The sequence below is a fragment of the Stomoxys calcitrans genome, chromosome 5 (assembly GCF_963082655.1).
Source record: "Stomoxys calcitrans chromosome 5, idStoCalc2.1, whole genome shotgun sequence".
In the NCBI taxonomy this organism is placed as follows: domain Eukaryota; kingdom Metazoa; phylum Arthropoda; class Insecta; order Diptera; family Muscidae; genus Stomoxys; species Stomoxys calcitrans.
The window spans coordinates 94,855,658-94,877,438 of NC_081556.1; the positions used below are offsets into that span (position 1 = coordinate 94,855,658).

Below are 21,781 nucleotides of genomic sequence, written 5' to 3' on the forward strand. Positions count from 1 at the left end.
ACATATGTATGTGCCGCTTGTTGTCGACTATACTATTTTTTTGTTGGTTTTAGTTTCTGGGGGGAAACAAATGAAGAATATATCGATAAGACAGCTGATAAATTTCCTATAAAAAACCTTTTTTTTTGTTTTCTTCGAAGTGTCGTACAAGTCACTACCATCGCACCTATCAAAGTGCAGCACCATTGAGGGCTGGCTAATCTTATCACTTCGCAATTGAGTAGAAAAAACATAATATAATTTGATTAGAATTAATTAATAAGATTCCTATTTAAAGAGATTTTCTTTGTTGGAGGGAGAGGGAAGAAAAATATTGAAATAGAAAAATTAACAAAAACTATTGTATGTATATCTTACACCATTTTTATTATAATAACATTGTTAAATAATTTTTTTTTTATTTAAAACATCAAAAAATTATTTTATATAAAAGTACATAAAGACATAATGTACGTATATTAAATAAAAAAATTAAATTCACTTTTTTAATTATTTCCACAAGAATTGCAATTTTCCCTTGCCATTACATTATTAATAATCAAATATTGCAAGATTGCAAAATTACACTCGATTTTTAATCTTATCTTTGCGAAATACTTCAGGGTTTATGTGCTTAAAACCTTTGAACGTCTGTATTGTAAAGGGGTGAAGTGGCTATATGCCCACTAGTTTTGTCAATCCTGTTGCAATGTATTAATATAATCATTTTCAATTTTATATAGTATATACATATATACATATGCTAACTGAAACCAGATCGCTCCGCTACGCCTTATTTAAGACAATTTTATTCGTACTTCATTTGGAGTGGAGACGGCTTGGTTCTTGGTCTTAAGTGTTGATATCAGGTACACACAATACTCCCAAATAGCTTTCATTATACCCTCCTCCATAGGATGGGGGTATGCTAATTTCGTCATTCCGTTTGTAACACACCGAAATATTGATCTGAGACTCCACAAAGTATATACATTCTTGATCGTCTTGATATTGAAAGTCTATTTAGCCATGTCCGACCATCTGTCTGTCTGTCCAATGCACGCTAACTTGACGAGCTCAACGATCGAGATTTTTCTTTGCAAATTGAAAAGAAAGGACAAAGATGGCAACACACACCGTCCACTATGGCATGCATTTCGTAATTTGGTTTAGAATTACTCATCAGCCATATTAGATACAGAATTTATTGCGGTAGCCGCCTCTATGATATAAATATAATCAAACACGCTAACCTTCGAAGGAATAAAGCCAGGCGATTGCAATTTTGCACATATATTTTTTATTGTTTCTCTTTTGAGACGAGCTTAATGATCGGAGATTTTTCTTTGCAAATGGAAAAGGAAAGCCAGAGATCGCAACACCCCGACCACTATGGGTCGCATATCGTAATTTGGTTTAGAATTACTCTTTTTAGTAACTTTTGAAGGAGAAAAGCTAGCCGCTTGAAATTTTGTACAAGTACTTCTTATTAGAGTAGGTCGGTTGGGATTGTAAATGGGCTATATCGGTCCATGTTTTGATATAGCTGCCATATAAACCGATCTTTGATCTTGTCTTCTTGAGCCACTAGAGGGCATAATTCTTACCCAAATTGGCTGAAATTTTGCATGAGGTGTTCTGTTATGACTTCCAATAACTGTGCTGAGTATGGTTTAAATCTATCCATAACGTGATATGTTTTAAATCTATCCATCTTGACTTCTTGAGCCTCCAGAGGGCGTAATTAATATCCGATTTGGCTGAAATTTTGTAAAACGGCTTCTCCCATGACCTTCAACATACGTATCAAATATGGTCCGAGTCGGTCTATAGCCTGATATAGCTCCCATATAAACCGATCTCTCTATTTTACTTCTTTAATCCCTAAAGGGCGCAATTCTTACTCGAATTGACTGAACAAAATGACTTCTAATATGGTCTCCAACATTCAATTCAATAATGGTCCGAATCGGACCATATCTTGATATAGCTCCAATATTATAGTAATTCTTTTCTTTTATCCTTTGTTTGCCTAAAAATAGATATCGGGAACAGAACTCAACAAATGCGATCTATGGTGGAGGGTATATAAGATTCGGCCCGGCCGAACTTGGCACGCTTTTACTTGTTTTTTTAATATAATTTTTTTTTGTGAATAAAAATTAAATAAATGTTAACTATTTTGATATGGTGTAGGATATACATACATGCTTTTTATATTTTATATATTTTTTCTATATATAAAAAAACCTTATCAATTTTGGTAATTGTTCTACTATGTATCATTTACAATTCTTTTGTTTGACTTTTGTATTTATGTTTTTTTCTTTTTTCTATTATTTTATTTTCATGTAAACTTCTTCAAAAAAAAACCAAACCACCAATTGAGACACATTTTCTTTTATAAAAAACACACACACACAACATAAAAAATAACACACATTTTGTTTAAATGGTTGTTGAATTTGGTTATTGCTGTGCTATGCGCGAAAAACAAACGCAAATATTTTTACTTTATATAAACATTTGGTTTTTTCCCCTATATCAAATTGTAAATACAAAATTTGTACATTGATGCTGCTGCTGCCGCTGTTCTTGCCTGATGTCTTCTTCAATCAAAACCAAAAATTAAAACACCTATCGTTTCACCTCTACTGCATCTCCACCACAAAACCAACACCACCACTACCGTCCGTCCACCTACCATAATCACCATTTTGGCACATCAATCCCAATCAAACAACTACCCTACTGCAAAAATTTTATGAAAAAAAAACTTTTGTGGGTTCTTTATTTCAACAATCAATCATCTCAACTATTAAAAAAAAAAAACAATTCTTCAAAAATCTTCAATCCTTCAAAACATTTTCCAACATAAAAAATACGAACAAACAAAATATTGCCAAAATAAAGGGACCACATCCGGCTTTAATTATTGTAAGTATTTAATGGTTTTTGTTGTTTTTATTTTATGTTTTCTATATATTGTTTTTTACTATTTTTGTAATACAAAAATTAATTTTATATTATTATGAGTTTGTGAAAGCTTTGATTTGACTAACTAATCATTTAACGATTCATTTGGAGAGTTTTATTAAAGATGCTATTACACGACATGTGCCTTACATATGTGCTGCCACTTTTTGTATGCGAATGACTTTTCTTATGTACCTCAAATAGGAATAAAATACGCTCTTAGCTCTAATAGGAGAGAAAGCTCGTTCCAATCTATACGACCGATCGCCGCGAAGCATGATGGTCATTGGTTATTTAAAGGCGCTAATAACTCGTCTTGTCATACCAAGCATCATAGGCATTCAGTATATAAGCAAGAGTTATTGCCGCCCGGCCTCTCACTAAGACTTTCCACTCGATACCGCTGATTGTCCGCGACTGTTGTTACAACTACTCCGTATGGACCATTCAACTAAAAATGCTATTACACAACATGTACTTTACATATGTATTGCCACTTTCTGTATGCGAATGGCTTTCTTTATGTACTTCAAATAGGAATAGAGTGCGCTCTTAGCTCTTATAGGAGAGCATGTTCGTTCCGATCCATACGAGCGATCGCTGCGGGAACTTGATGACCATTGGTTTTAAAAAGGCGCCAATAACTCGTCTTGTCCGGCCTCTCACTGAGACTTTCCACTCGATAGCGCTGATTGTCCGCGACTGTAGTTACAACTACTCCGTATGGACCATTCAACTAAAAATGCTATTACACGACATGTGCTGCCACTTTCTGTATGCGAATGACTTTCTTAATGTACTTCAAATAGGAATAGAGTGCGCTCTTCGCTCTTATAGCAGAGCAAGCTCGTTCCGATCTATACGATCGATCACCGAGGGAACATGATGACCATTGGTTTTTAAAAGGCGTCAATAACTCGTCTTGTCATACCGAGCATCATAGGCACTCAGTATTTAAGCAAGAGCCGGTACAGCCCCGCCTCTCACTGAGACTCACCACTCGATGCCGCTGATTGTCCGCGACTATTAATGCATCCATTCAACTATCCGCAACCTGTGGACGCACCCGGTAGCTAAACTTTTTTTGATAACGAAGATCACCACACAGATTGAAAATCAAAGTTTGAGCCTGTTTGATGCTTATCCGTCACAGGCATCACATTCACTCCTTGGTACTCCAATAAAAACTATAGAGTACATTACAAATATATGTTTAAAACGGGTAGCTTGTTTGAAAGTCTAGGGCCCGGCAGACCCCCATAAAACCCCCCGATCTAAAGCAGAGTACTTGTTCCTCTTTCGGAACAGTTTTGGAAAACTTAAATAGAATTGCTGTGTTTTATTTTAGTACTGGATAGATAAGCAGTAAATGGCAAAAATAAAACGCAGAAAAAGTTTCCAGCGTAAGTCCGTTTGTTTGCCATGAGGTGGTAACAACATTTCGAAACCTGTCAAAACAATAAAAAAAAAGTGCAAATATTTGTAAAATTTACAACTAAAATCTGCAAAACATGTGTGCGCATAGCAGTCAAATAAAATTTATTAACATTTGTGCACGTAACTGTATAAATAATTGAATTTAATTTTATTATACCATTCACAATAGAGGTATTTCTATAAGTGGCAAAAAAACTAGAGCCTAAAAAGACACAATCTGTACGACCGGCACCTCAAAGAACTGGCGTTGCGATGACCATTAGGAACTCATATCATCAGTCTAAGATCATGCTGCGACATACTGTTCTGCGAACTATTCGGCTACCTATTGAGTGGACGACCATGGCGGACATGCAGACTTATGAGTTGAGTTGCCAACGGCCTAATTTGTTATAGAGTTATACATTTCTGTTTCGTATTGCATATATTTTTACAATTTCCTTACGACCTTATTCACAAAACATAATGAACCTATTTTAAGGTTTATTTACTTACTTTACTTTAATTGGCTATGACAGAACATTTATCCCATTAGGCGAACTTAGAATAACGTTTCCAGCGTCTCGATCTTCTGCGCTCCTTCTAAAAATCTCCGACATTAAGTTCGAGTTGTATCTCACCACTTGATCTTTTCATCGGGCTTTTGGACGTCCCGGTTTGCGTGTACCATCGTGATACGTTCTATAAAAGAAATATGTCAAATAAACCTATTTTGATGTAGTCACATTTTTATGTAGAGGCGGCGATCCTCGTCAAGCTCCTGCAGGTGTGCAAGCTCCTTCCGGTCTTTCTGACCGATCGCCGAGGGAACAGGGTGGCCATTGGTTATTTAAAGGTGGCGCCTTGTCATATGGAGCACCAAAGTCACTCAGTATTTGTGTCGGTCTGCCCAGCCTCTCACTGAGACTCGCCGCTGAATGTCCGCGACTGCCGTTGCATCTACTCCGTATGGAACATTCCACTATCCGCAAACTAGGGACGGCCCCGCCCCCGCTCGCAGCTAAGCTTCTTATGACAGCAATGAACACCACACAGGTCGGATCTCAGTGTTCCAGCCTATGTGGTGCTCACAGCTATCCCGTACCGGGTATTGTCATGGTTTTATCTCCTGACTATAATTGAGCGACTATTCATAATCGACCCCTTAAAGGCGTTTGTGGTTCGCTTGATCTAAAATGTCCTTTCTCGAGGCAAAAGTCTCTTTAAGAGAACTTGTTTTAACATCTAGGATTTACCAGTTATACAAAATTATATTAAAGGATAAAAAAGCTGTAGATAAATGCTATATTCAAATGAATCTCGCATATAGCCTTTTGTTTATAAATTTAATCATATTTTTATTAATTTTTCAAATATTTTTTTGTTGGTTTATGGATACTTTATTCAAGGAATATATTAAAATTTTTGTTTATAAGTCTATATGTTTGTAGGTATAAATAAACTTGATGTTTTTTTTTTTTTGTTTGTTTTGTTTTACTCTTCCGTTTTAAGTGTTTAAATATCTCTATGACTACCTTATGAAGCCACATACGAGCCCCAGTATTTCTTGATCATTGATATTTAACCCGATTTTTTGTGTGCATTTCTTTCTTTCTCTGTCTCTTCCTCTTTGTCTACCCCCATCCTATATCGCCTCATTGTCGCTATTGTCATAATCGCTACTTAACCCATAACTGTCCATATGTATAATTGACGTCTCATCAATCGTTAACACCATTGTCATCGTTATGGTCATTATCATCGTCATCGCCACCATCATAATCTTCGTTATAATGAATTGATCTCATCTGATCTGATATTGTATTCATATCACACGCATCATTATCACCGTCATGCCATCTATCAACGAAAAATTAAAAAAAACGTCTACCTAAAAAAAAAATTGAATTGTGGACTATACTTACGACGACGCAAAAAAAAACAAACAAACTTCACACTAAAAACATTGGATGCTCATCACCCACCCATGCCGCGACGTGTATTACAATGGGCTACTACGTGCTTTCTGGCGATTGTGTAACAAAACAAATTCAATGAAATCCATAATTTTTGTCTTTGCCACCCATCATCTGCACCTCACATCACTTTGCACCACCACACACCATCGATCTACTATCATCCTCATCCAAATCATGACTTCAAAACGACAACTGAACGAATATTCGGCCATCTTTGCATCCATCCACCCATTGATTCAACAATTTGTTTGTTGACTTTGTCATTGTTGCTGTTGCCATGATTGTTGTTCTTGTTGTTGCTGTTGTTAATGTATAATGATGTAATCATAAACCTCCACCGCCATTCAACCTTTTAATGTCTCCATGTCGCCGGCGTATGTCGTTCAATGCCTCTTATGTTTATGTGTGTTCTTCTCTATCATGGTGCTCCATGGACGATCTAACTATCGATCTATTGATCGAATTGAACCACCAAACCACACATTTGCTACATTCGTGTCATTCGCTACACACACACACACACTCGCACGATTATTTTGCTTATTTATTAAATACTTCTTCCAAAATAAATAACAACAAAAACACCCCAAACAAATCTAGAGTAGTACTGCAGGAACACTTGCGGTAAAGTATCTTCACATTGTATCTGAGATCATTATGGGCTAGCTCTCTTCCCCTTCCATTGATAGACCCCAGATGCTTATGTTTTTTTTGGCTTACTTTGAATTGTAACGACTTTTTCTTTTTGTTTCGGCTTCGATTCTTTTAGTCGATTTACCATTTGTTTGGTTTTTTATTTCAATATTTCTTGAGTATTGAGTTTAAGTTGAAATTGTTGCGCTCTCTTATGTTTTTGGTCTGCTTGGCTGTTGCACTGTTTTCTTGCTTCTCTTTACTATTCACAATTGTAGCTTTATATGTACATTAGGGTTGGTCGGATCGTAAGTAAGAATTTGCCAATTGGTTGATCTCCAATCTTGGAAATGGAAACTTGTAGATCCTTTCTTGAAGAAAGGTAAGATGCAATTAAAGTTAATTTTTAGGGTTTATACCGCAGCATGAGCTGAGTAAATTGTTGCTTTCTGAAGTCAGAGACACTTCCAAGCTTTTCCAAGAGACATACCCAACCTTTTAGAACACACGACTAGCAGCCTCTGTTGCTAGTCGTTTCACTCGCAGACCTTAGGTCCATAGTGTCCGCACTAGGAGAAGATAGAAAAGAACAGAATATAAGAAAAGCTGTAAGATATACACTACAGTAAGGTGCCAAACAACAGAAATAATAAACAAGGTACCAGACTAAACAATAAGAAACTTTCATCAGTGAAAGTACCGTCCAGTCAGCCAGTTCAAGCCTCCACAGAATTCCAGAATGATGAGAGGACTATGAGGCTGTTTGCAATTCAAGCAAGCATACATGTGTTCACCCAATAATCTGAGGGACAGATTATGCAACTGAGGGGCAGTGACGCAGAAGATGCTCGACCGCCTCCAACTCCTCCACATCACCCTGCAGAAGCCCTTATCTTTCTGTGTCCAGTGCGTCGTCAAAGACGACAATACAATGGCCAGTCAAGAGTCCTACCCAACTATCTTACTTTAATGGGCTATGACAGAACATTTGTTCCACTAGCCGAACGTAGAATAGCGTTCTAAGCGCCTCAATATTCTGCGCTTATTATTTCTGACACCAAGTTTCCATACAACACGAGTAGTGTCTTACTATAGGTGACCTTTTTTTAAACTGCTTACTTAATCCAAAATTAGCATCTGTTTCCCAGTATTATTCTTCGCTTTATTTCAAAACTGGTGTCAACCATTTCGGTTATAGCGGTGCCGAGGTAGATAAAGTTGCTGACTATCTCAAAGTTGTAATTCCCAACTTTCTCAATTTTCTTCATCTGATCGGTTGTACATGGCATTTTGGGAGTTGAAACCATACATTTCATCTTATCTGCTTTTACCGCCAGACCCATTTTCCCTGAACCCCTATCGATTCTTTCAAAGGCTGCAGTTACTACTTCCGGTGACCGACCTATGATATCGATGTTGTCGGCATAGGCGATTAGCATGTGTTCTCTTGTTAGTAGTGTGTCATATCTATTCACATCTGCATGTCGTACAATCATCTCCAGGAGGATTTTAAAGACATCACACAATAGGATGTCTCCTTGTCTGAAACCTCGTTTGTTATTAAATGGTTCGGAGAGATTCTTTCCTATTCTTACTAAGAAACTATCTTACTTAGTAGCTTAAAAGTGCGTTGAGAAATTTAACTTCTTTATCCCCATAAGGCGGCACAATATTCGTGAAACATGGCTGAACTCTTGCATGATACGTGTCAGGTATTTTTCAAATCGGTCTATAACTTGGAGGGAATATGTCTTCTCACAACCGAGGAACAGTGACACAGAAGGTGCTCGACCGTCTCCAACTCCCCAACTGTCTATTACTAGCCTACAATTGCGTTGAGCTTGTGCACTCCTCCAACATCAAGTTTTGAGAATTTGTAATTGCGACAAATCGGTCCATTCCAAGATACAGCTTCTATATAATATTATATATAATATATATATCCAATCGCAATTTGCCATATAAACCGACTTCAACATTTGATTTTTTCAGCCCTTAGGGCAAATTTTGTTTCTCATTTGGTTGCAATTTTTCACTACGATTGCTGATATAACTTCCAATATTCATGTCAAATGTGTTTTTTAAATCGGTCTATTCCCTATTCAAAAATTAAGGTAGGGAAATATAAAACTGGCAAACATACAAATAAAGACTTCACATAACCCACAACTGAATCGGAGTATGCCATCAACCCGTCAGTATCCTTTGCGGTAATCAATAAAAAATGATTCATTTCTTATGATATTCATTCTCAAGGTCAATTTTTCTAATCTCTCCCTCTGGTTTTGGAGAAATAACGGAAAGTAATATAAACTCATTGACCAGCTACAACAGGCAAATATATAAAATAATAGAAATCTTTTAAACAACTGGATAATTGCGATCCACTGTGGAGGTTATAAAAGATTCGGCCAAATCGAACTTAACGCGCTTTTATTTGTTATTAGTTATATGTTTTTAACTCTACAGCAAAGTTTGCCTAAAGCAAAAATATTTTTATCGATCCATCCTATTGTACATACTTTTGGTTATATATGGTTAGCAACCCATTTTATTTTTATATCGATTAATAAGCCCATTGTTGATTATTTCTTGCCAATATCATTTTATTACCATCAATATTATAATTTAGAAGTTTCTATGGACTTGATATAAATAGAAGCCCTCCTTTTGGATATTGGTTTTATCAGTGCATGAATATGACTTTAAATTTAAGACTCCAATTTTAGTAATTTTTAGAACAATTATTTTGTGCAACAATGCTCAGTGTTGCAATGTGAAGTTCGTAATGTTATAGTCTTGGGTCTGTTAATTTGAAATTCATTCATTTAAGATTAGGTAAGAATTGGCGACAAAAGGCTAAACATAAAAAATGTGCCAAAAGTCGCGTATTTGGTCACTTTCTAGACATTTTAAACTTCACTCAAATTTTGGATGTAAAAAAAAACATTGACGTCAATTTAAAATTCTTTCTTCTATTAATGATTTTTTGCTGAAAAAATAGTCTTGAGTCTAAATAAAGCTTTAGAAATTACAAAAACTTTGACCTCAATTGTCATAGGAATTCTTTTTTCTTTTCTTGCTAACCTTACATATGATTGTCCTTAGCTTTTTTCCTTTTTAAATTTTATTGCCATCATTGTTTTCAGAATTTAGAAGTTAATAACTTTAAGAACAATTTCAAAATTCAGTGCAATGTTCATGGTGTTGGTGGTGGCAAAAACGCGTCTGAAAACGAATGTTTACTAAATAATTGCCGGGAACTAGAAAATGCAAAATTAAATGAAAATACTGGCAGTCGATATGCATATTACAAGGTATAATTACACGTAATTAATAGAAATTAAATTAAAAAAGAAATTTTAAAAAATATGTATGAAACTCTAAACGAGCCAAATAAAAGAAATCGCCTAAAGGGCGGTACGCAGCTCAAATGAAATTTTCGTTGCCATGAAAAATGCATTGACATATCCTAAGAGAAGTTTTCGGTTTCAATGCCGTTACCGAAAATTTCGCTTCCAGGTATGCAGCTCAAATGGAATTTTCTTTGCGTAACAAGGTAGTATACAAGATTTTCTCAACAAGGTTAAGCCAAGCGATCGGCCGACATATAATTTTTTGAATTTTCATCATTAAGCTTGTCAAACTTGTCATTACATTGTTCTTACTTGCTTGCAATATGCGTTTCTTCATATTCATATTCAAATTCAAATGGAATTAATAAAATACGTAAAATTTAAACATTTCAAGCCGTATTTGGAAAAGATGTGAAATAAATAGAAAAAATAATGCGTGGATGTACAATATGTTGAATTTTGTAAGAGAAAAAAAAAATTCTGACATTTGTTAACATTCACAATAGGCAAATTTTGACAATCCTAATGATGTTCATGGGGCCTATTCACTTTATGTTTTTGTAACCTTAACCTTCTATTAGTGAATCCTGGGTGATATAGTAGGCATTGGAGAATTTTTCCTGCAAGAGTTAAGGCCTGATTATGCTATCGTAAATGTAGTGTAAATGTAGAACAAATGTATCGTAAATGTAAAGAGGCAATTATGCTTATTACCAAACGTAGCATTTAACATTTCAAACAAAACAATTTTTTTTTAACAAAAAAAGACTTGAAGGTGAGATAGATCTGACATCGAATAACTTCAGGCATAACTCAAAGGCAGGTCGGAGAAGACGGCCCTCCACGCAGTGATGCTTGAAGTTGAAACGGCTCTCCAATTGAAGGAGTACGCAATGGCGGCCTTCTCGAATATTGAGAGGGCATTTAACAAAGAGGAGATTGGTCGACAGTCACCGCCCTGAGCCGCATGGGGAGACAGAATACGGCCAAGTTTCCCTTCTGGACACAATGGATGCAGTGGGTCAGGCTGAGGAGAGTTTCAGGAGACAGGAACTGGATTGGGACTATACTGCGACACACACAACATTTCAGGGAGAGCTATGTGCCATAACGATAGACGCAAAGAAATTCTGGGAAGGGATTTACAGTTTTCAAAATCACTTGTTGTTGATGATGTTGTAGCCACATTTGTATGTTGAGGTAGCAATTCTCTTAAAGCTCGTTTCGGTCACCGATCGCCGCGGGAACAGGGAACATCATGACCATTGGTTATTAAAAGACGCCAATAGATCGCCTTGTCACATCGAGTATCATAGGCACCCAGTATTTAAGCATGAGCCATTGCAGGCCGGCCTCTCACGGAGACTCTCCCTTCGATACCGCTGATAGTCCGCGACTTCAATTGCAGCTACTCCGCATACAAAGCTTTTCACTAATCGCAACCTGTGGACTCGCCAGGTAGCTCTCAGCTGAGCTTTGCGTAATGACAGCAAACAAATTGGAGCTCAAATTTTCAACTGATGTGGTGCTTATATTCATCGCGTGCCGGGTCGAAATCAGTATGTATATATGACGGCCCTCAAGGCCGTGGGCTCCAGTAGTGAGGTCGAAGTGCATGGAGGAGTGTGTGTAATCCCTGAATAGACCTTAGTTTCACGACACAGTGATTATATGGATTAACGGATACGACAGCGCCGTTTTGGCGCTTACCCCTACTCTCTTCGTGTAATCTCTTGTTATCACATATGTCTCATTTTTTTTCACAACATTTACTTTTTACAACAGGCCAGACTGGTCACCTTTTCATGGTGGGCCATCCAATCAACCTTTATTATTACCAATAAATTGTAATTAATGCCACAGAGAAATAGAATAGGAGAATAGCAGTTTTCTAAGCATTTATTTTTGGTTTTGAAATTTCTCCAAACTTCAAATTTTATCACCTGACACGAAAACGGAACGTAAAATTTTGTTTTTACTGAATTCTACTTTCCGTTTACGTTCGCCAGACGTTCGGTAATCGTTTGCATGCGTTTTCATAAAGCAAAACAAAACAGCTGACACGTTTTCCTACATTTACAGTATGTTTACGAGAGCATAACCAGGCCTTTCATGCAACATGAAATAAACTTGTGTGTAAATACAATAGATTCAGTACCTTGTACTTTATTAGCAAAAAGGCTTTAAAATCGGACAAACAAATGGATTAATGCTTGTCAGCATCTTGCAGTCTACACAACTAAATATATTCCGTGGAGACATAAATAACGAAAATTTCGCTAGAGCTGCGTACTGAACTTACCTCGGCGTTTACATTTTTAATGGATCGTTCACACAATGAACTCAAAATAACAGATATATGAGTCTGCTTTTAATTTACAAAGTGCTATTAAATCTAAACCTTCCTAAGATTTCTTAAAGTGTGAATGACCCATAAGGCTGTTGTGAGTCATTATTTTTTTCAATTTATATGAATTTTTAATAACAAAAAAGTACCTCTATATGTACGTATGTATGTCAATTTTTAATCAATATTTCTACTTAATATTTGTAGATATGTACATATAAAAAACTAACACATTTTATAAGACGCCTTATATTGTAGCATGCAAACTGTTGATGTGCTTATTTCCATGTAGATATGTTATGCTTATGTGTACATTTGTTTTAAGATTTTTTTGGTTTTTCATAATCGTTTAAATTTTTGGCTGTTATTACCTGTATGATTAATTCTTCAAAAAAATATAAATTGTTTTAAATGATTGCTTATTAATTAATAATTTTCTTGTTTCTTTCTTTTATTATTAAACTATCTACTATTTAGGGCGAGCTGGAGCAACAACTATTGCAAGCTAATCCAATTTTGGAAGCCTTTGGTAATGCCAAGACAGTGAAAAACGATAATTCGTCACGTTTTGTAAGTATGAGAATAAGACTATATTACTTGTTAAAATATTGATAGCTAAAAGTGAACGAGTTTTTATACCATACCACCATAGCAGGGGGGATGGGTGTACTTATCAAGCTGTTCCTTTTGTTATACATTGACATATCGTTCGAACGGTTAAAAAAAGTACGAACAGATACTTCTTTTTGATGTTGCTCTTTGAAAATTGCAAAGATGTCACATTGGTTCACATTTAACGATAACCTTTACACAGTAGCGTGTAAGCATGTCCGCCAAAGACACTGAACGCCTGGGTTCGAATCCTGCCAAGAATATCAGAAAAAATTTTCGGTGGTAGTTATGCTGGCGACATTTGTGATGTACTATGCCATGTAAAAACTTCTACCCAAAGAGGTCTCACACTACAGCACGCTATTCGGACTCGGCTATAAAAAGGAGGCCCCTTATCATAGAGCTTAAACTTGGGGAAAATGCACTTTATAGGGCACACCCCCGAACCAAAAACCTCCACCTTTGGGGAAAGTGGTCTGACCAATATGAGTATCCAATGAAAGCTATTATCGAGTAGAATACGAATATGCAAATGTTCAAAAATTGAACCCGGAAAGGTGAATTTTGAACCCTGTTAACATAGGTAATGGCCCCTAGGGAGGTCCAGGGGCTTTTGCCTCAAGAAAGAACATAGGATTCGTGATCCTGAGGTCAACCCACATCTATATACCAAAATTCAGCGAAATCGGATGTGCGCCTTATGAAGTGCATTTAAGCCTAAACTTGAATCGGACAGCACTCATTGATATGTTAGAAGTTTCCCCTTGTTCATTAATGGTATGTTCATGGGCAAGTTTGCAAGGTTCATATTTAGATATACATAGCTGCTATGAAAGGCAATTCTCCAATCCGAATTCTGAAGCCTCAATTTTTTCCGATTTTGGTGAAATTTACTATCTGAGGCACAAATATGTTTTGTATCAATATTCACGCCAACTAGAAGCATTATTGGATAAAGTCCCTATATAAGTTAATGCGATGCTCAATTTTTGCTTGATTTGGATGGAATTTGATACTTTATGTGCAGCCCATATGAACCAAATTCTCGGTTTGACTTTTTAATCCCTTAACGGCCTTTTGCCGATTTGGCACTTCATATAATCAATTTGCTGTTTGACTTCCAAAACACCTTGTTCACCCACGACTTTGTTTCTGCTTGACCCAAGAGGGGTCCTTCCTAAAACAGTTCAAGCTTGTTTTTCTCCATAAACCTTTATATTACTGTACAATAATGTTTGTTCTTTATTTCTCTCTCTCTCTCTCTTCCTTACACTCCTTCATTTCTCTAGGGTAAATTCATTCGCATCAATTTTGATGCGTCTGGTTATATATCGGGTGCAAACATTGAAACATATTTACTCGAAAAATCTCGTGCCATTCGTCAAGCCAAAGACGAGCGAACATTCCATATTTTCTATCAACTGCTGGCCGGTGCCTCGCCCGAACAACGTGAAAAGTTCATTTTGGATGACATCAAGACATACCCATTCCTCTCCAATGGCAGTTTGCCAGTGCCCGGTGTTGATGACTTGGCTGAATTCCAGGCCACGGTGAAATCGATGAACATTATGGGCATGACCGCTGAGGATTTCAATTCGATATTCCGTATTGTAAGTGCGGTGCTTCTATTCGGCTGCATGAAATTCCGTCAGGAGCGTAACAATGATCAGGCCACCTTGCCCGATAATACGGTGGCGCAGAAAATTGCCCATTTGCTGGGCCTGAGCGTTACAGATATGACACGAGCCTTCCTGACGCCACGCCTTAAGGTGGGTCGTGATTTTGTCACTAAAGCCCAGACCAAGGAACAGGTCGAATTTGCTGTCGAGGCTATTTCAAAAGCGTGCTACGAGCGTATGTTCAAATGGTTGGTGAATCGTATCAACCGTTCGTTGGATCGCACCAAACGTCAGGGTGCCTCGTTCATTGGCATTCTCGATATGGCTGGTTTCGAAATTTTCGAGTTGAACTCATTCGAACAGCTGTGCATCAATTACACGAATGAAAAATTGCAACAGCTCTTCAATCACACCATGTTCATATTGGAGCAGGAGGAATACCAACGTGAGGGCATCGAATGGAAATTCATCGACTTCGGTTTGGATCTGCAGCCTACAATTGATTTGATTGACAAGCCGGGTGGCATCATGGCTCTCTTGGATGAAGAATGTTGGTTCCCCAAGGCGACAGATAAGACCTTCGTTGAGAAATTAGTGTCAGCACATTCAATGCATCCGAAATTCATGAAGACTGACTTCCGTGGTGTGGCCGACTTTGCAATTGTTCATTATGCCGGCAAGGTTGACTACTCCGCCGCCAAATGGTTGATGAAGAATATGGATCCCTTGAATGAGAACATTGTATCACTGTTGCAGAGCTCGCAAGACCCATTTGTGGTGAATATCTGGAAGGATGCTGAAATCGTGGGCATGGCCCACCATGCGCTTACAGACTCACAATTTGGTGCCCGTACCCGCAAGGGTATGTTCCGTACCGTGTCCCATCTGTACAAGGAGCAATTGGCCAAGCTGATGGACACTTTGAGAAATACAAATCCCAACTTTGTGCGTTGCATCATCCCGAATCATGAGAAACGTGCTGGCAAAATTGACGCGCCTCTGGTCTTAGATCAATTGCGTTGCAATGGTGTGCTCGAAGGTATTCGTATTTGTCGCCAGGGCTTCCCCAATCGTATTCCATTCCAAGAGTTCCGTCAACGCTACGAATTGCTCACACCCAATGTCATTCCGAAGGGTTTCATGGATGGAAAGAAGGCGTGCGAGAAAATGATACAGGCACTGGAACTCGACTCGAATCTATACCGTGTCGGTCAGTCGAAGATCTTCTTCCGCGCTGGTGTTTTGGCTCATCTCGAGGAAGAGCGTGACTACAAGATCACGGATTTGATTGTAAACTTCCAGGCATTCTGCCGTGGTTTCTTGGCCCGGCGCAACTATCAGAAGCGTTTGCAGCAATTGAATGCTATACGCATTATCCAGCGCAATTGCGCTGCCTATTTGAAGTTGCGCAACTGGCAATGGTGGCGCCTGTACACAAAGGTGAAGCCATTGCTTGAGGTCACCAAACAGGAGGAGAAACTGGTGCAAAAGGAAGACGAACTCAAGCAAGTGCGTGAGAAACTTGACACACTCGCTAAGAGTACCCAAGAATATGAGCGCAAATACCAACAAGCGTTGGAGGAGAAGACCTCATTGGCCGAACAGCTGCAAGCCGAAATTGAACTTTGCGCTGAAGCGGAGGAGTCGCGTTCCAGGCTTATGGCTCGCAAACAGGAACTCGAAGATATGATGCAGGAACTTGAAACACGTATAGAAGAAGAAGAAGAACGTGTTTTGGCCTTGGGTGTAGAAAAGAAGAAGCTTGAACTTAACATACAAGATCTCGAGGAACAATTGGAAGAGGAGGAAGCTGCCCGACAAAAACTCCAATTGGAAAAGGTGCAACTCGATGGCAAAATTAAGAAATACGAAGAGGAGCTAGCCCTTACCGATGATCAAAATCAGAAGTTGATCAAGGAGAAGAAGATTCTGGAGGAGCGTGCCAACGATCTCTCCCAAACACTGGCCGAAGAAGAGGAGAAAGCCAAGCATTTGGCCAAACTGAAAGTTAAGCATGAAGCCACTATTGCCGAGTTGGAAGAACGCATGCATAAGGACCAACAGCAAAGGCAGGAGACCGATCGTTCCAAGCGTAAAATCGAAACGGAAATGGCCGATCTTAAGGAACAACTCAATGAACGTCGTATTCAGGTTGAAGAGCTACAAGTCCAATTGGGCAAACGTGAAGAGGAACTTACGCAGACCCTAATGCGTATTGATGAAGAATCGGCAGCCAAAGCGAGTGCCCAAAAGGCACAACGTGAAATCGAATCACAATTGGCCGAGCTGCAAGAAGATTTGGAAGCCGAAAAAGCGGCCAGAGCAAAGGCTGAGAAAATACGCCGAGACTTGGGCGAAGAACTGGAGGCCTTGAAGAATGAATTGCTTGATTCCTTGGATACGACAGCGGGTAAGTTTAATCCTTCACCTTCATTTTTAAATTACTTTTATTTGCCCCCTTTTAATTTCAGCTCAACAAGAACTTCGTTCGAAACGCGAACAGGAATTAGCTTCACTCAAGAAATCCTTGGAGGAAGAAACCGTCAATCATGAATCTTCAGTGGCTGAGATGCGCCATAAACATGCCCAAGAGTTGAACGGCATCAATGAACAATTGGAGAATCTGCGCAAAGCTAAAGCGGTGCTAGAGAAGGCCAAAGGTACTTTGGAGGCTGAAAATGCTGACTTGGCAACCGAATTGCGTAGCGTCAACAGCTCCCGCCAAGAAAATGATCGTCGCCGTAAACAAGCAGAATCCCAAATAGCTGAACTACAGGTAAGAAGATTAAAGGGCACAACAAAGTTGCCTCAGATCACGACAGAGACTAGTGCCACCCGCCCACAGTACATGTTCTCGAAGCTATAGCAAATGCTATCTCAATACTAAAGCAGCTAACCACAATGTTCTCCTTCAAAGTGGATTAGATAGATAGACTAATGACAGGCCTATCAATATTGGCCACATATGTGTGTATGTGCCCATAGCAGATACAATAGCGACAGGCTTTTCTGCGGTTTCCAATCACTAATTCTTTCCCGCAACTCAACAACGTAACCATTTTACTTTGGATGGTGCAAGTGGCTTACTGACAAGGTCTAGTACGCTCTGCTCTGCTCCGTCTTGGTCTGTGTGGTGTTTCTGTCAATTGTAAAATCATGTCGTTGTAATCGACTTGTATTTGCTGTTGATCAGTAAAATGTGGGCTTCCTCTAACATTTGTGTTGAAATCGAAATTGAAATTGAGGATCATCATTTATTTTTCCAGGTGAAATTGGCCGAAGTGGAGCGCTCTCGTTCGGAATTGCAGGAGAAATGCACAAAACTGCAGCAAGAATCAGAGTACATTACAAATCAATTGGAAGAGGCCGAACTGAAAGCATCTGCTGCCGTTAAGTCCGCCGGTAACATGGAATCCCAGCTTGCCGAGACACAACAACAACTCGAAGAAGAAACCCGCCAGAAACTGTCTTTGTCATCGAAATTGCGTCAGCTTGAGTCCGAGAAGGAAGCGCTGCAGGAACAACTCGAAGAAGATGAGGAAACCAAGAAGAACTATGAACGAAAATTGGCCGAGCTAACCGTCACCATGCAGGAAATCAAAAAGAAGGCTGAAGAAGATGCGGACGCGGTCAAGGAGTTAGAGGAGGGCAAGAAGCGCTTGAACAAGAGCATCGAAGATCTGGAGAGGCAAGTTAAGGAATTAACGGCACAAAACGACCGCTTGGACAAGAGTAAAAAGAAGATACAGTCCGAGCTGGAGGATGCCACCATTGAATTGGAAGCACAACGCACAAAGGTAAGAGCTATTAAAATCATTTCCCTCCCAGTACAAAACTAATTTGAATTTTTCTCCGCTTCTGAACAGGTGCTCGAATTGGAGAAGAAACAGAAGAACTTTGACAAGATCTTAGCGGAGGAGAAAGCCATTTCAGAGCAATTTGCGCAAGAAAGAGATACTGCCGAACGTGAAGCCCGCGAAAAAGAAACCAAGGTCCTCTCCCTTAGTCGTGAATTGGACGAAGCCTATGACAAAATTGATGACATGGAAAACAAACGCAAGGCGCTGCAGAATGAACTCGACGATTTGGTCAATACCCAAGGCACTGCCGACAAAAACGTTCATGAATTGGAGAAGGCCAAACGTGCCTTGGAGTCGCAACTGGCTGAACTAAAAGCACAAAACGAGGAGTTGGAAGATGATTTGCAACTTACCGAGGATGCCAAATTACGTCTCGAAGTCAACATGCAAGCATTGCGCTCTCAATTTGAGCGAGATCTGCAGGCGAAGGAGGAGCAAGCTGAGGAGAAACGTCGTGGCTTGGTGAAACAGTTGAGAGATTTGGAAGCCGAGTTGGATGAGGAGCGCAAACAGCGAACTGCAGCTGTGGCGGCCAAAAAGAAATTGGAAGGTGATCTCAAAGAATTGGAAACTACCATGGAAATGCACAACAAGGTGAAAGAGGACGCCCTTAAGCATGCAAAGAAACTCCAAGTTCAAGTGAAGGATGCTTTGCGTGAGGCCGAAGAAGCCAAAGCCGCCAAGGAAGAACTTCAAGCTGCCAGTAAAGAGGCCGAACGCAAAGTCAAAGCCTTGGAAGCTGAAGTTATGCAGCTCACTGAAGACTTGGCCAGCTCGGAGAGAGCACGAAGAGCGGCCGAGACAGAACGTGACGAGCTGGCCGAAGAGATGGCCGCCAATGCCAGTAAGGGTACCCTTATGATCGATGAGAAACGCCGTTTGGAAGCCCGTATTGCCGCCCTCGAAGAGGAACTCGAGGAAGAACAATCGAATTCGGAGGTTATTTTAGATCGTAGCCGTAAAGCCCAACTCTTGAACGAACAGCTATCGACAGAATTGGCCACAGAAAAGTCCAACTCGCAGAAGAACGAGAATACCAGAGCCCTGCTGGAACGCCAAAACAAGGAACTGAAAGCGAAACTGGCCGAAATCGAAACAGCGCAGCGAACAAAAATCAAAGCCACTATCGCCACGCTCGAAGCCAAGATTGCCAACCTCGAAGAACAGCTCGACAACGAGGGCAAAGAGCGTCTGCTGCAACAAAAAGCCAATCGCAAAATGGAAAAGAAAATCAAGGAATTGGGCCTAAACATTGAGGATGAGCGAAGACATGCCGATCAATACAAAGAGCAGATAGATAAAGTGAGGAAGCACAACATGTCATTTTCCACAAAGAGTTGATTTTAATATTTTTCTGTTTTCGCTGTTTTTTTACAGCTTAACAGTCGCATGAAATTATTGAAACGTAATCTTGACGAAACTGAGGAAGAACTACAAAAGGAGAAGACACAAAAACGCAAATATCAACGCGAATGCGAGGATATGATCGAAAGTCAAGAAGCCATGAATCGTGAAATCAACTCCCTTAAAACCAAATTAAGGTAAGACCAACATTTTCTATATATTTAACAATAGTTTGCCAATATGTACATATATATTTTTTTTTTAATTTAAAAAAAAAAAATAATTTTATAAAAACATTTAGATCAATACAAGTGGCTGAGACCGAAAAGGCAAAAGCCTATTCTCCCAAAAAGGATCCTACTCTTATAATGAATTGTGAGGGTATTCAATAGAATAAGACAAATTCATTTCCTTTCGTCAAGTCTTAGTGTTTCTAATAAACTTCCAATCTTTCCCCCCCAACTACAATTAAAACGAGTCGAAATGAAAAAAAAAATCCCCATGTTCAACAAATTTAACTGTCTGTGTGTGTGTGTGTGTATAGTCGTTTATTCGTTAATATTGTCTGGTTAGAAGAATACGAAGACTCTTTGCTAAGTTGTGTAAGTTATTTTTATTGTCAATTTGTTTGTTTGTTTTTCGTTAACCAAACTTTTGTGTTCCCAACATCACTGAAGAGGAGATGCATACCCTTCCAACCCGATTTTATTTCTATAGTTTGTTTTTGAATGTTTTCTCCCGGCCCTGAGTTGTATTTGTTTGTTTGTTTGAAACGACACACTTCTGTTAGCCCCCCAATACCTTGATAATGCACGTCTACCTTATACCCCGCCCAAAAACAAACACAACCAAATTTAGATACATTGAATCCAGTACACTTCTAATTTTGTTACCCTTCCTTTTTAAACCCTTGATGCACATTGATTTCTATACCTCTTGGTTTTTTACTTTTATGTTTTTGTCTACAGAATCCCAATTCGAAATAAAGGACAGATTTGAATTATATTCTATATTTTATTTTTGTTTAGATTGTAATAATCATATCAAAAAACAAAGCAGCCCCTTTCCCATGGAGCAGCCCCTTTCCCATGGAGCAGCCCCTTTCCCATCAGGTGTTATACTAAATTGTGTAAAAATTACTCTTAAAGCTGGGTTAGTTACACTTTCAACGTTTTCCAACTGAGTCTTGCTTAGATAGATTATACATGACCATTTATATGTATAAGCGCTAACAATCATTTTCATCAGTTTGTCTAACCGACAGTTACAAATATCGACAAACTAAGTTTAAAAACAGTTCTTTTTTATATTTTCTAATTTTCGTAATTTGTTACGTTGACAGTCTCATACGAGGCGTATTTAATGAGGTGGCCGTATCGGCGAATTGCTACAACAAAGCATCTTTTTGGGAACTTTATCCCAAAAATCAAACGAAAAATTTCTAAAAATTCTTTGGAGTGAGATTTCTGGAATCCGTTCTAATGTCTAGTTGCATTTGATGGTTTCTATAAAAAAATAAATTTATGGGAATAATCGTACTTTTTTGACAGCAGGTTCTATTTTATGCCAAAATCATTAAGTCCAGTTTTATTCGGTAAATGGTCATATAATAAGGACATAAGATTTTTTTTTTTTTCAAAAAAATATCTTCTTCAATAAA

The 21,781-nt window shown here is 38.6% G+C and overlaps 1 protein-coding gene and 1 long non-coding RNA gene across 5 annotated transcripts in view; one reads left to right on the forward strand and one right to left on the reverse strand.

Moving 5' to 3' along the window:
- The window catches only part of LOC106086676 (myosin heavy chain, non-muscle), a 124,121-nt gene that overhangs the window by 92,174 nt on the left and 10,166 nt on the right, over positions 1-21,781 (forward strand). For 2 of the 4 annotated variants that reach the window (XM_059370190.1, XM_059370191.1), the window contains exons 6-14: positions 2,893-2,916; positions 13,164-13,256; positions 14,588-17,327; positions 17,389-17,693; positions 18,184-18,714; positions 18,784-20,079; positions 20,155-20,318; positions 20,423-20,496; positions 21,150-21,319. In XM_059370190.1, the coding sequence (XP_059226173.1) occupies positions 2,893-2,916; positions 13,164-13,256; positions 14,588-17,327; positions 17,389-17,693; positions 18,184-18,714; positions 18,784-20,079; positions 20,155-20,318; positions 20,423-20,496; positions 21,150-21,304 (5,382 nt within the window). In that variant the 3' untranslated portion in view covers positions 21,305-21,319. Of the gene's footprint in view, positions 1-2,892; positions 2,917-13,163; positions 13,257-14,587; positions 17,328-17,388; positions 17,694-18,183; positions 18,715-18,783; positions 20,080-20,154; positions 20,319-20,422; positions 20,640-21,149; positions 21,320-21,781 lie in introns of those variants that run through there. The other 2 variants (XM_059370193.1, XM_059370192.1) reach the window with 2 other exon arrangements.
- On the reverse strand, positions 5,915-10,793 carry LOC131998090 (uncharacterized). The gene is made up of 3 exons (XR_009398545.1): positions 10,652-10,793; positions 6,297-7,552; positions 5,915-6,231 (listed from the first exon to the last, which is right to left on the reverse strand). It is a non-coding gene; the product is annotated as an uncharacterized LOC131998090 (long non-coding RNA).